We start from the raw sequence: 15,276 nt of genomic DNA, 5'->3' as shown, positions 1-15,276 counted from the left end.
GCAAAACAAATTCATATCTTTGTTATGTTCCTATGATTTCTTAATTATGATTATTATTGTTTTCTCGTGATTTTTCATGGAGCCAAGGATTCATAACAGAAGGGCACTATACATTACCTAAACTCCCACTATGATCAACAAATCACACGAACAATTTACCCTCCATCCCATCCCATACATAATTCATCATTTACATACCACAACATCTATCACACACTAATATGATTTCTTAAGTTAACTGCATGTTCTCTGGCCAATTTGCTGGCACGCGTGATGAAAACCTCTATTTGCAGGTAGAAAACTCTGCTACTACCTTATAAGTTCAGCTAAATTATATGGTACCGTGAATTGAGTTATACTCAATTGATGGTACGTATAATCGTCAACTGAGTTACACTCGATATAAAATAACAAGATTCTATAGAAAGATTCCTCTCATGAGGAACATCAAACACGGGTCTTTCCCCATCTAAGGGAGCATTGTTCCATCGTACTTCCATCTGGGCTACGGAGGTGTCATTTCTCTTAATGTGAAACTATTTATTTTGATGTGAAATATGATCCTGACAACCTCTGCTTGGATTGAAACTAAGCAGAGGTTGGTTTGTCTGAAGTTTCTCTTCCACAATATTTCTTATCCTTTTCTTAAGTACGTCTGCATAAATATTACTCCTGGTAGAGAAAATTCTCTGATTCTCACGCTATTTTCTCTTCTTTATAGGTGAATATTATGAGAGCTCTGTTAAATTCCTCTGGAATTTAACCTTCTGACTAGGCTTCAGAACTAAGCAGCATACAGTGGCTACGCCACTGTAGAAAATGTATACTGCTCTCAATAACATTTTTGGTAGAATACCATTTTTACTCCAATGCTTTTCCATATAATAGGTTTCTCATGGATTTTTTCTAACTTACATATTGATATATACTCCTGATTGCATTCTTCTTGAATGTCTTACAGGAGTAGCATGGTTTTTCTCACAGAAACTGTCTTTTCATCCCTCAAAACAGACACCCGGTCAGAAATATATAATTATGAGAACATAATACATTGATCAGTAGCATAGCATGGTTTTAGTGCCTTTGGCAAATTCATAACTAGTGACATTTTTATGGTGAGTAATTGGTAAACTGGCGCTCTTGGCCAATTTTCCCATGCCATGGCATTTCTATGCCCCTCTGATAAGTCATTTCATTTCTAAGCTTTTTCAATAACCTTCAGAACATTCTGAAAGGTAATATTTTGTAAATTTAACAACATTGAAGGAAATTAAATATCCAAACTTCCCTGAAATGACTAAGACAGAAGCAGTCATTTCTGTTTATGCTTTGGTTTGGGTTAAAGAATCCTCACAACTTTCTTTGTGTAATTTTTAAAACTACCAGCAAATGGGATTAATTGATGACTTTGGCGTTTTTCTAATTAATTTTAGAAGAATATTGCTATGCGAAATCAAAGTGAAGTTCATGGGAAAAAAAAAGATGTAATCGTTGACACCAGACAGTGGTAAATCTCAGACTTGAGAAAGGAAGGAAGTTTCGAATTAGGGAGAATATGAAGATTCTCTAGAAGTTACTTGGATAAAAATTAGTAACGTTTGTAGTTATCCGCGAGTTTTGCTTTTTTGGATGAATATTCCATTGTGTATATTATCCATTACCGTTATTAAGATAGATTTAATTAGAACTAATTTTTGTTTTAGTAAGATATCTGCGAAACAACCTGCCTTTTCGATGAAGATGCAACAGTATCATGGCATTAATGTAACGATTTGTTTTTCTTCTTCTACAATGCTGAAAGCTGAATACTGCCACCAGACTGATTAAGGATAACATAATTCAGAAAGTGAAGAAAGGAAAGGTAAAATATTTATATATATTTTGTGAAAACAGCACAAGAGAAAAACGGAAAGTTAAGTAGGAGATTATGTTTCTTCTTTATAAGACTTTTAATGTGGTTGTGTTTTGACCATAACTAGACTGCTGTGCTCAGTTTGGTTCCCTGTGGAGACAAGAAAGCTTGTGAAGAGGATTCAAAGAGCGGATAACCAAAATGGTGACAAGTCTGCAGGAAGCTCATTATGAGGGTAAATCAAGGTTTTTCGTATAAAGTTTAGAAAAAACGGACAAAAGAGAATATGATAAAGCATATACGGTATATTAATAAAGGGATTGTGATTTTAAAGGCAGATAACATATTACAAGATTGTTAAAAAAATTTTCTCACTCAGTCTTCAAAAGTTAGATAGGGTTTAAAGGCCTCGGTTACTTCTATAAAGGAACAAAATGCGTTAGCTGATTTTTGGTATATATATATATATATATATATATGAATCACACGCACACATATATATGCGATTTTTTTTTTTTAAGCGAACTGTTGGGAGTTCTATTTGGAACACTCTGATCTAACATTTCGAAAATTTTTAAAGAATAATTATAAAAAATCGCCATAATATTTTTGCAATACGAAAGAGGGCTTTTGGATTATCGAAATTTCCTTATTTCAGCATTCCAAATGCTGTTATTTAGTTGTGATTGTTCGCCGTTTTTTTTTTTTTTATATTTTATTTTCAGCGTTTAGTTTCGTAACTTACGTAAGTACTGTACAGTATATCATTTGAGTCATACCTCAACGCAAATTAGTACTTGGTAATTGGCCATACTATGTATGTAATTACTTAATCTGGGGGAAATTTTTTTAAAAAAAAGTATAGGATTTTGCAGTTAAAATTATTAACTCTCATTTGGTATTCAAAGGGGGAAAACTCAACGACAGAAGATATTGGAAATTTGCTGATGTTACTCGAGTTAAGGTATATTTTAAATAGCCTTCACTTACTCTAGTTATTGGTGGAGTTTTAGGGTGAACTGAAGAAACTGCCAAGACGCCTAAAATTTGATATTCTTCGTGTGAAATAATTAACTCCAACGCCTGCAACACACTCCGCTGAAATTGACGTTCATAAGTAGCGCAGACGCAAATAGGGAGTTTAGTTGGACTTGCTCAGTTTATACCTCCTGACTGAACCACGCATGGGCCATTGACTCGATTGCTTAACCGCGTGCTTACGCAGCTATATATCCCGTTTCGCGTCTTATACGTGTTACTTTTGTCAGCTATGTATGTTTGGAAAAGTTAGAGTGGTTATTTTATTTGCATGCATTACATGCTATACATAACATACATGAGACACTTTTTAGGATAACTGTCAAGGTCTCCATGTTAGGCTTAATATTTGCAGTCTTTCTCAGTATGGTACGCTGTCTGTAACGATTTGAATTTTTGCAACGCTGCTAATTTAATAAATTCATCCAGAGAGTGATCATAGCCATTTGGGACATGTGAGGGTGAAAGTAGATTAATTCCAACAACATGATTTGTTGGACAGCAGTGGCATTGTAATATTTGGCATATTATCAGAATTAAAGATTGCAGTTCGTTAGTCGAACCTTTAAATGAAAGCAGATTAATAATCACTCGCTCATCATTGCGTATTCTGAAACGAATGAAAATATGTCTGAAATTTAATGTTTCACAAAGCACGACGACGACCATATCTCTTCGGTGTTATTTTTGAACGTAGCTTTAAAAGCGAATATCACTTGCTTTTCAGAGGGTTTAAGGATGTGCATTTGTTTTTTTTATTATTTCAGAAATATTTGTTTCATACCTAACAAAATTAAAATATTTTATATGCTATATTACCAAATGCACTAAAACAGCACATTCTCAGCTCAAAAAATGGGGAAGAAGATTTTCGATATGAATTGGTGTGTTCATTATAGTAAAGGAGCTTGCAGTTCTTTACAATACCGGGTTCATTGTAATGGTTGCGTTATGAGGCGAGTGTTTTCTATACTGCCAACATTCGTAAAGTTTGCGTGGATTTGAATATATTTAGTCAGAAACCTAGTTTCAGAATTAATAAAATGATCCACATCTAGAAAGACATTTCAGGAATTGCATAACAGTTTAATGGTATTCTGAGCGAAATCGAAGAATAATGGCATGAGAGTGGGGACTAAATTATTTTAATTTCTATATATATATATATATATAAAATTCCTCAGTTTTTGAAAAGGTAAGCCGACCTAACATTTTGGTAATATAGTGTATATTCTGACAAGCAAAGCATGCTTTTTTATGTGACATGTATGTACATTTGTTGGGAAGTTTAAAAATCACCGATATATGCATATTGATTTTTTTTTATTTGTTTAATAAAAATGCAAAATAAATGCTATATTTTCTCGGATGTAGTTTCTTTTATTTTCATTTTTATTTCTCATTTAAAAAAATTCTAAAAACATATTGAAGGATGTTCTGTGTTATATCATAAGAAATTTCACTGTTATTATTTAGCCTGTCATGGTAATTCATAAGTGGCCTGGTAATAATAGTGAACTTACTGTGAGAGGACTCTCCACAGTCTGTCCATTAACCTTTGTTAATTGTATTTTCAAAGAAGTATTTTTTGCTTCAGGGATTTCTGTAAGAAAAAAAAAACATCCACATATCATATTGGCTAATTCATTTAGTTGAAATGGCCTTTATAGATGTTTGGTTATCTACTTTCTCTACATCACAAAGACACTCAAAGAGAAGAAAATACTTAGCTCCTTATGAATCATCAGGAGTCGAGTAATAATAATATATTTAAATTTTTTTTCCCCAGCTGAAGAGTTTATGTTGGATCATTATTGATTGTGCAGCAGTATCTATACGAAAAATGTAGAGAAAACGAGGAATCTCTCTCTCGCATGAGATCAAGTGTAGATAGCATCTAATGAACTAGCGTGGTACGATACCAATGACTTGTATCATTGGATTCCATTGTACAAGCCATCAAATTATATTTGAACACAGTATGACATTGGAATTATTGCACTCGTATCTAGACTCCTTGGTTGATAGGCAGATGGTAATGACATTGCAGAGTTGGTGTTAATGATTATAGAATACTTTGCTTAGCAGCTAATGAGTAGATTACATAATTGACATGGAAGTTTGTGTTGTGAGGTTGGAGAGGATTTGATCATGGTTACAAACTTGTTCAATAGAAGTATTGGATAGATTTTCATTTTTGTTGGAGCATAATGAGATAGTAAAGCAAAGGGATTAGAAGCTGAGTTGTGATTTTGAATGGAAAAGTTAGAATACAGCCAGAAGTGGGTGGTCAAAGTTGATGGGTTTAATAGGCATTCACACAATGAGAAAATGATCTCCCATGATAGTGTGTATGCACTTCATGGAGACTCTGTATAATGTGCTGGTGTTTGTATTATGATATGTTAAATGAAACATGCATGCTAGAACACAACACTTTTTCCTCACAAGAACTTATGTATGTTGGATATATCAATTCGGAACAAGTTTTAAAATTATTAGTTTTGTAATCCAAATTAATCATTGATTAGTACATAGATTTTCTGAAACTAAGGTTTTATGTCACTCCTGATGCCAGATGATATGAAAATAGTAGGGCTTAGCAGGTAATGGAGCTATCTTGTATCTCCGAACAAAGGCTAGTTGTTTAACTTGACCTCTGATTGGAGATGTGGGGTAGCTCAGTTACCTTCTAAGCTCTGCTGTTTTCATATTAGTCGATTTTTTATTTTAAGAGGAACTTAATTTTTATTAATCCTTTTAATAATTAACTTTTAATGTATTACTTGTTCACTATTTACATATGGCATACATTTTTTTACTATTTAACTAAAATTAAATCACAGTTTTAATTTGATGCTAAGTGTATTAGCTGTTCTTTCACATCTTGTGAATAATGCACTTGTTCTGAGGTTTGTTACAGATTTGATTCCTGTTTTTGTGTTCTCTACTCTCCTGTTTCTGGCATTTATCTTGCAGAAATTATTCTGTATTGAGCCTTTTCCTAAGCTGAACTTTGCCATCAGGTCATCCTATTGATCCCACTTCAATTCCTTTTACAGAAATAGAGAAATCCATTAATTATCACTACTTCTGTGCCAACTGGAAAACTCATTAATAAACGATTGCTACCACAGATTCTACCGCTGTCAAGCAATATGAGATCTTTTTGTTTATGTCACCCATTTCCCATGGCATTTGGATTAATGACATGGAAAAGTTTTTAGAGAAACTCAAGTTGTTCTTGATATCTCTGAGGTATTTTATTGGGTTTGGTACATAGACCTATAAAATAAGATCTGCAAGCTTATTTGTCTCCTGACTTGCAGTGAATTCCCATCTTATATCATTGTATATCAGTGACAGAGAAATGTTTAGGCAAGTTAGCTTTGCGAGCAAGAGAAGAATGATCATTATGGATGATTTTAATTATGTAATATTGAAGAGTTGGGATGGAAAGAACACTGTTGAAGAATATTATGCAAAGAAAGACCAGATTTGCAGGACATCTTCTGAAAGGTTCTTTGGGACACCTGACAAGAACTATATTACAAGGGAAAGTTGAGGGTAAGAGAAGACGTGGAAGACCCACTAGAGAGTGGTTCAATGACATCATGGAATGGATTGGTTTAAGAATGACGGAGGTGACAGACAGAGAGAAATGGAGAAGAGCTGCTCATCTGCTGCAACCCTCTTGCTAGAGGATGCTACCGGACGATGACGAATATTGAATTGCAACAAAGAGATAACAGCAGGGAATAAGGAGAATGAATTTCCTGAGGGACAACTATTTATCTCAGGTAATATGTAACCGAGGGCACATGTGGATTGAAAGTCTTAAATCTGATCATATCATCACAGAATGTGATTGTAAATGGAGTGTCTAATCTTCCTCTATTTAGTGAAAGTGACCATGAGGTGATGTCACATGGATAGTGATCAGACATATGAAGATTTATGCGAGGAAAAGATATATGTGGAACTACAAGGCTGGTGATTATGCTGCTTGGGCTAAGAGCTATTTAACAGCAGCAATGGGTGAATGTATTCCAGAAGTCAAAAGGATGAATAAAGTACTTGGAAAATGATGAATGAAAATCTTAATCATGCAATCTGAGAGACAAATCCTAGAGAGTTCTTTCAATGTGAATATATGGTAGCTACAAGAAAGATTGAATATGATAAGATGATTTAATGATGAAAATTGCAGAATGGTAACTGCTGCCATGATGCTGTCTTGTATTCAGTGAACAGTTCATCGTGATGTTTAATCCTCATAAGTGTGACAACGTGAGAATTTTGAGCATAGAGTGCAGGAGAGAGAGAGACTTATAGTTAGTGAGATGGAGGTATATGAGGAATTAAGTAAACTCAATGTTAATAAGGCAATAAATATTGACAGCATATCACTGTGTGTCTGGAAGGAATGCTCCATGAAATTAATGGCACTTTCCTGTTTAACATGAATATTGCAATAGGGTGAGTTCCAGAGGAGTGGAAAGAGGGTAAAATTGTTCCTCTTCACAAAGAATAGATAAGACTGAGTCTGTAAAGTATAGGGCAACCTGTGTTTCTGGGATTGTGGTTAAGGTATTAAGAGATTGGAGAGGACTAGGATTTGGAATTGCATTGATAATAGCAGTTCTAGTGCTCAGCATGGGTTTGTTAAAGGGGTCATGTTTTACTTATGTACAAGGTGACAAATTCACTGGGTAAGGGAGGTTCCTATGCAGTGGCCCCTTTGAATTTTTCAAAGCTAACCAACCGGAAATGGATGGAATTGGATAGGAGATTGGCTCTCAGGTATCAGTTGGTTGTGTATGTGGGAGTAGTATTGCAAAAGGGGAGAGTCACTAGCAGTGCTCTGCAGAGGTCTGTTTTGGCCATTGTTGTTTAACTTGTTGAATGATATTGAGACAAGCTTAACTGAAGATATGCATCCATTTGTAGATGATGCAAAGTTAGTAACTATGAAGAGCATGGGATGCAGGACATACGGTTCGTGGAAAAAGGAAGTGGAAGAGATCAGATCTGAAAGTAGTTGCAGACAGAGACTTGAAGTTTAGGAGTCATGAGAGTAAGGAAGTTAAGATGAGGTTCTTTTCATAGAGTGGTTCACGAGTACAGAAACTGTAAATGAATTTAAGGTACAGTTAATAACCTTTTCATGAAGGTGGACCTAACATGATGAGTCTTGGCTCTGTGGAGATGTTAATAATGACAGTTATTATTATTATTACCAGAGACTTCCAGGGAATCAGGAGCTCATTGAGTGAGAACACATCGCTACTGCTACCATGCTTTTTCTTGAATTCATTCATACTAACCACTCACCACTGCTAAAGACATGTCATTCCTGCTGCATACCATTAGGAGAGAGATATGTTGCTGGTACCCCCTTTTTTGAGTGCATTCATTCTCAACTTTCATGAATACTCTCTTGCCACCTTCAATGAAAAATTCCATTTACTGGTATCATGTATAACATTCACAGAACCTTGTAAAACTATCATATTGCCCATGTTTCTTCAGTTTGGTAGTGTCAGCAGTGCACATTCTCAATCTTTTTTCATAATTTATATTCCACAGTCCCAATATCATCTTTAAAACTCATCCTCTCCACTGTATATACATCACCTTAGAAACCATGACAAACAAATCTGCATACATAGTGGTCCAGGTGAGGTCATAGCTTGTCAAGATTCAAAATGACTTCTTTATCCTTACATATTAATGTTTGTTTCAGTTGCAAATATCCTCTGAGTTTTATTTATAATCTTTGCTATATGGCCCCTGAACTTCAACTTCCTATCTACCAAAACTCCAATATCCTTAGCCTGATCAGTTTCTTCTTCTTCTAGCATAATCCCACCTATATAATATGCCATTGGATATATCATCACACCAAAGTACATTACTACCACACATTTACTAACATTGAACTGATAGCCATTTTCATATGCCCACAATTCCATCTGATTTAAATCATTACATGTTAGTTGCATTTCCTATCTTTGCATCATCAGCACACAGCTATATGTCTCCTGTCAAATCCTTCCTGGTGTTATTCATGTAAAGTAAAAACAAAAATGCCAAGAAATTATTTTGAGAGAATGTGAGTGTAATGTTATCTGTGAGAATCAACATGGATTTGTTAAGGGGTGCTCTTGCTTTAGTAATATGATTGTCTTTTATAATAAAGTGACAAGAGCAGTTGATGAGGGAAAGACATATGCTGCCATTTTTTTGGATTTTGCAAAGGCGTTTGACAGGGTGCTACATGATAAACTGATATTTAAGTTGCAGCACATGGGTTTAAATGTCGGGTTAGTCAAATGGATTCAGGATTGGCTGACTGATAGCTATCAGAGAGTTGTGTATGATGGGGCAATATCAAGGAAGCAGAAGGTTACAAGTGGGGTTCCACAGGGCTGATGATGTGTTGTTGGGAAGGGTTATCAGTAATAGTGCAGATGTGGCAGCCCTACGAGGATTTGAATAAACTAGACAGATGGGCAAATAAATGGGGTTGTCGGTTCAATGCAGCAAAATGTAGTCTTGAGGTTTGGGATCCATCTATGGGAGGATGTGTACTCGATTGGAGGAGCTGTAGTGGAGGAGGTAGGGGAGATGAGATCTTGGGGTGATGATTGATAGAAAACTGAAATTCAGGGAGCATATTGCAAAGGTGGTGAGAGTAACTCAGAGGATTGCTGCAATACTGAGAAGGATGCTGACCTGCAGAGATAAAAGAGTTATCATTCCATTGTATAAGCCCCTGATCAGACCACACTTAGACTATTGTTCTCAGATTTGGTCCTCAGGATTTGAAGGGGATAAATTGACTGTGGAAAGGGTATACAGAGGCAGATAACAAAGATGGTTTCAGGACTGTACAATATGAGTTATGAGGATCGACTGAGGGAATGTGGACTGCAGAGTTTGGTGGATAGAAGAAGGAGAGGTGATATGATCGAGACTTTTAAACTGTTGAGAGGCAGTTACAGGGTAGACATTGGAGAGTTCTTTCACTTGGTGGAACGGTGAGAAGGAGCGATGACAAGGGGCCATCCCTGGAAGTTACGAAAGGTGGCTGTGCGCAAGAGGGTGAGGAGTGGTTTCCTTGCATGGAGGGTGGTTGAACCTTGGAATGCATTGCCTAAGAGAGTGGCTGGAGTGGGGACGGTTAATGGGTTCAAGGAGGGTATGATAGACTTTGTATTTCCTAAAAACGACCTCTCACAATGAGTCTTTTGACTCCATGGTCTGGATAATAATATTTATTTAATATTTAATATATTTTATTCTTGGTTTAATCCTTTATTCATGTGTAAGCAAACAAAGTTTGCACATGAATCTTCATGACTGGGATACTTCTATATAGAGTCTAATGACTTCACAAACTTGCAGATTTAATCCCTCCATATGCCAATTTTTGATATGTAAGTCATCCATCCTCTTATCCAAGTGAATAATTTATAATCTAATTCCATAGCTTTTATCAACTTATTCACAGCCTTCATTCTGTATTATTACTACTTGACACCTCCAAGGAGTTCAAAGACTCATCCAGGGAGGGCATTTACTCTGCAACTCTCTATCTCCACAACTACACCAACGGCATCTACAGCCCACCACTAGTGTTTTCACAGACAATTGCAAACATCCAAGCCCATGGCAGGATTCGTACCCGCAGCCTTTTGGCTGGAGAGCGGATATGCTAACCACTCGGCCAACCAGGCCGGCGGTATCTTATCAAAAGCTTTAGCAAAGTCCAAAAATATCATGGTATATCCATTATCCCTTTTTTAGCTCAACTCACATTATTATAAAAACATTTTTAAAAAAATTTTAAACAACTCAAACATGACAATGCTCCATTACTAAACCTATGCTGTTTATTACAAAATGTAGATTCTCTGTGATTCCATTTCTGTATGCATGCTGTTACCAACTTTTCCAAAATATTCACCACTCTTCTAGAAATAGTGATAGGTGTATAGTTACAAATTAGTCCTTGCACTGCTCTTGTACACAGGAATTATCATATATTCTTTCCACTACTCTGTTGAAGCTTCCCTATGCTGAGACTCAAATTATACAATAAGGTCAAAGCATAGCCATTTCAGCTGAACATGGGGTCTGATGGAATATCACCACTGCTGATATTCCATCAGATTTAGTTTATGCAACAGCTCTATACTGTTTCTCCTCATATACTTAAGTTTCCTTATTCAGTGTAGAAGTAGCATTGAATCCATGTTGCATAGACCAGTTTGATAACTTTTAGCAAAATGAGTGCTCATTAGTAAATAATCTCTTCATTGGTCACCCTCTTATTCTTCCACATTTATTCTTTCTTTTACCTGCAACATAATCATACTGTTCTTTTGTGTGTTATCTGGAGCTCACAGAGCCAGTTTCTTTTCATGCTTGGCTTTCTGTATAATAGTTCTTCCACATATCTTTTTCTTAAGAATCATTTGCATAATAAGACTCCTACTCTATATATTCTTTGAAATGATGGGACATATTTGGATATTGCATCATTAAGGGATTTTTTTTAACACTTCTCCGTGTGCTGTGGATGTCCCTGTCATCTAGCAGCTGGTATTATGGGGACCAACCTGGTTATTTTCCTTAGCTTTGTAGTACAGCATGAAACCTTTCCTGAATAGACCATCCACATACTTAGCCACTTCCCAGATTAGTACAACATCACCGTCACCAATCAGAGTTAACAGTTGGCTCTAACCGAAACCCCTTCTGACTCTGTAATAAGATCTTCCAGAATACCTATTGCTACTTTCTAAAATTTTGATATCTAAACCATTTTTCAGTGGGTTTTTCTTATAACCTTGTTAACTTCAGTGCCAGCAAAGGAACCTTTTTCTCCTGATCATTCTTCATCATCATTCATCAACAAATTCATGACATGTACCCTCAAGGGGTACATGTCAGGAATTTGTTGCATGTCAGTACTATCATATCCATGTAGTACTGGATATGATAGTACTACATGAAAAATTTACATCATTACTAACTTCCTATCTACAATTTTCCTCTAAATCAGTCTGTTACTTGTCAAAACTCCTACATTATGGGATCTTATATTTCTATCGTCTAAGACACTTTGAACCATATCAATCCACCTATATCTTGGTCTTCCTCTGGGTAGTTTTCCTGCCAACCCGGCAGAGAACACTTGTTTTGCTAATCTTTCCTCGCCCATTCTGTTTAAGTGACCATACTACCTGAGATTAGCTATGCTAATGCATTCCTGGATGCTGACAATGTCTAGTTCTTTCCTAATATCCTCGATTTTAATACGATATTGCCATTGATGCCATCTGTTCACGCCTCTAATCTTTCCCAGGACTCTCATATCTGTGGTCTCTAGTCTTTGGTCAAGTGTTTTACTTCTGACCCAGTTCTCAGTTCCATAAGTTAAAACTGGTTTGAACACTGTCTTGTATACAGTAATTTAGTGTTCCAACTAATTTCTCTCTTATTCCATATGAATTTATTCAATTGACTTCCTACCATACTAGCTTTGTTGATTCTGTTGTCTATTTCCATATTTAATTTACCATCTTCAGTAAAAATCGTGCCTAAGTAGCTGAAATGTTTTACTTGTTCCACAGGTTCCCCGTTCACAACACAGTTGGCATTTTCAACAATTCTACCTATTTTCATTGTCTTTGTCTTTTTAATGCTGACCTTCATACCATATCTATTACAACAGTTATTCAATTTAGTCAGGGAATCTTGCAAACTTGTAGCAGATTTATTTAGAAGTATAACATCATCCGCATAAAGCAAAGAGCTGACATTAACATCTCCAATTTTTATATCATGTTTAATACCACTTTCCTTCATAATGTGATCCATATAGATAATGAATAACAGAGGGGATAATGTACATCCTTGGCTCACACCAGATTTAACATTAAAATATCTTCCTGTACTTCCTTCAATTCTAACTGCTTACTTATAACTCAAATACAGACCAAGTATTGCTTGATATAATGCCCCATTGACACCATATAACTGTGACATATTGAATAGCTTCTCTCTTGCACCTTGTCATATGCCTTTTCCAGATCGACAAAACTTAAATACAGATCTTTATATTCCCATGCTTTCTCGACTATTTGTCGTAAAATGAAAATCTGACCCTGACAGCCTCTGTTTGGCCTGAATCCAGCTTGTTCTTCAACAAGCTTTTCTTCCACAATTCTTCTCAACCGTTTCTCAAGTATACTTGCATAGATCTTGCCAGGAACACTCAGTAGGGAATTACCTCTGTAATTCTCACATTCAATTTTATTTCCCTTTTTATATATGGGTACTATTAGAGCTCTACTCCAATCATTGGGAATTCGTCCCTCAGTCCAGGCGTTCTGAACTATGCAGTGCAGCTACTGTAAGACTTTTATACCATACTTCAGCATTTCTGGTCGAATATCATCTACTTCTGCCTTTCCACATTTCAAGCCTTTGATGGCTTTTTTCTTCTTCAAATATGGATATGTATTCCTGACTGCATGCCTGGTCAGTGTTTTTTACCACTGTGCTATCATCACTGCTTGTTTCTTTTAGCAGTTTTTCATAGTAATTACTCCATACTTCAAGGATATCTTTCTTCTGTTTTCATGTCACCTTTATCATCTCTAACTCCTTTAACTGTGTAGCTCAGTGGATGTGGCGTTTGCATACCACCGCGCTTGGCCGCACGAAGGAAGACTTCTTTTCGAGTCTAGTCGGCGACTAGAGGAAATTTTTTTCTAAGCCTTTTTTCGATCGGTTCCCGAGTTAGTCGATCTCTGGCACGGGCAAGCAGGTTTTTCCTCCTGGAAACTCGGGTTTTTCGTCCCTTAAACTCAAGAAAATCGACCGTAGAACCCACATTATTTTTCAGACATTAAATATATTGTGTTAGTGTTAGGGACCACGAGATGGCGGCACATTTGAGCCGTCTCTCTTCACTGCGTACCGCTTAATTAGTGATAGCTTTGGGCCATCTGTCTCTGATTGGGTACCAGTGGAGATCGAACTGCCCACTCAGTCTCCAAAGTTAGATAGGGCAAAATGACCTCGCCTACTCCCGTATACGGGAATAAATTTTTTAAACTCCTTTAACAGCACTCTTTCCTCCATTTGTAAGCTTCTTCAACAATCTCCAGAATATCTTACCACCTTCTTGATATTTTCTATGTTCTTGCCAAAGTCCTCCCATGACTTGTTTAGCTAGTTTTACACAGTGTTTCGTTTTCTTACATTTGTTGCTGTTTTCTCTAAGAGCAAAAACTGACTTATTTGCCAGGAACTTTTGATATGCTTTCTTCTTTTCCTTCACTGCCTCTAACTTCCTGTGTCCACCATGGAGTTCTGAATTTTCTATCCTTGCAGACAACCTCACCATATTCCTCTCTGACTGAATCAGTCAGGGTTTTCTTCAAGGCTTGCTACTGAATATCCAAGGTTTGATTCCTGTTCTCAAACTCTTTCATTTTTTCTTCAATAATTTTGTGTATTTTAGTCTACAGTTCCCATCTGAGAGCTGCTCAACTTTTATTCGCTTTAAAACTTTCTTACATGTCATTTTCATCTTACATCTTTTCAATATGAAATTCAGTTTCATCCTGCTCAAGAGTAAATAGTGATCGCTTCCAACTTCAAATCCTCTGTACACTCTGGTGTCCTGCACCAGGGAGAAAACATAACTATCAACAATAACATAGTACCCGTGGAATAGCAATATCACTGATAGTATATTTTTGCATTTATTCCTGTTAATGACTTCACTAATTGTTTCCTGGCTTGGTATGATTTCTAAAATTAAACACAGTATACTAAATCTTCATGAAGAGGGCACTTTTCGACGCATAAACATTGCATCACATTCGCATTAATAGCCCAGATGTGCAGTCGCAAATACAAACACCTTTGAGCATTTTGAACAGATGTACAGATTGCACGGTGGATCAAATTGTTAGCATTCCAGTGGTTTTAAACCACCCAGAAGGCGAAGCAGGGTGTGTGCTGAGGTATAGCGCCCAAAAATTAGTCGCTGTGATTAGTTATTGTGTCAACCAATCCAGTTGAATGTTGTCATTTGTCATAAGTTGCTGTTTTTGATTTGCATGCATGAAGTATGAATTAACATTTTTAGGACACCAATATAAAGTTTTTAATATATAATTTTTCTAAAAATAATTTATAACTTTTTTGTCCATATTTACAATGGTGGAAACAGTGTTGACGATCTACTGAATGTCCCGTTTTCTGCCAGAGCTTTTGTGGATTGTATGATTGTAGTCAAAGGAGATAAGCCTCGTCCTCCTTCTCTTCCAAATTTACTATTATATTTATACCTTTTGAGT

At 36.2% G+C, this 15,276-nt stretch overlaps 1 protein-coding gene across 2 annotated transcripts in view; it reads left to right on the top strand.

Moving 5' to 3' along the window:
• Positions 1-2,679: 2,679 nt before the first annotated feature.
• The window catches only part of LOC150101947 (DNA-binding protein P3A2-like), a 224,591-nt gene continuing 211,994 nt past the window's right edge, over positions 2,680-15,276 (top strand). For both annotated transcript variants that reach the window (XM_090400040.1, XM_090400038.1), the window contains exon 1: positions 2,680-2,816. In XM_090400040.1, the coding sequence (XP_090256166.1) occupies positions 2,800-2,816 (17 nt within the window). In that variant the 5' untranslated portion in view covers positions 2,680-2,799. The remainder of the gene's footprint in view (positions 2,817-15,276) is intronic.

The sequence above is a fragment of the Typopeltis vanoorti genome, chromosome 11 (assembly GCF_054136105.1).
Source record: "Typopeltis vanoorti isolate ZY-2024b chromosome 11, IOZ_Tvanoo_1.0, whole genome shotgun sequence".
In the NCBI taxonomy this organism is placed as follows: domain Eukaryota; kingdom Metazoa; phylum Arthropoda; class Arachnida; order Uropygi; family Thelyphonidae; genus Typopeltis; species Typopeltis vanoorti.
This window is presented reverse-complemented; position numbering and strand designations above follow the sequence as displayed.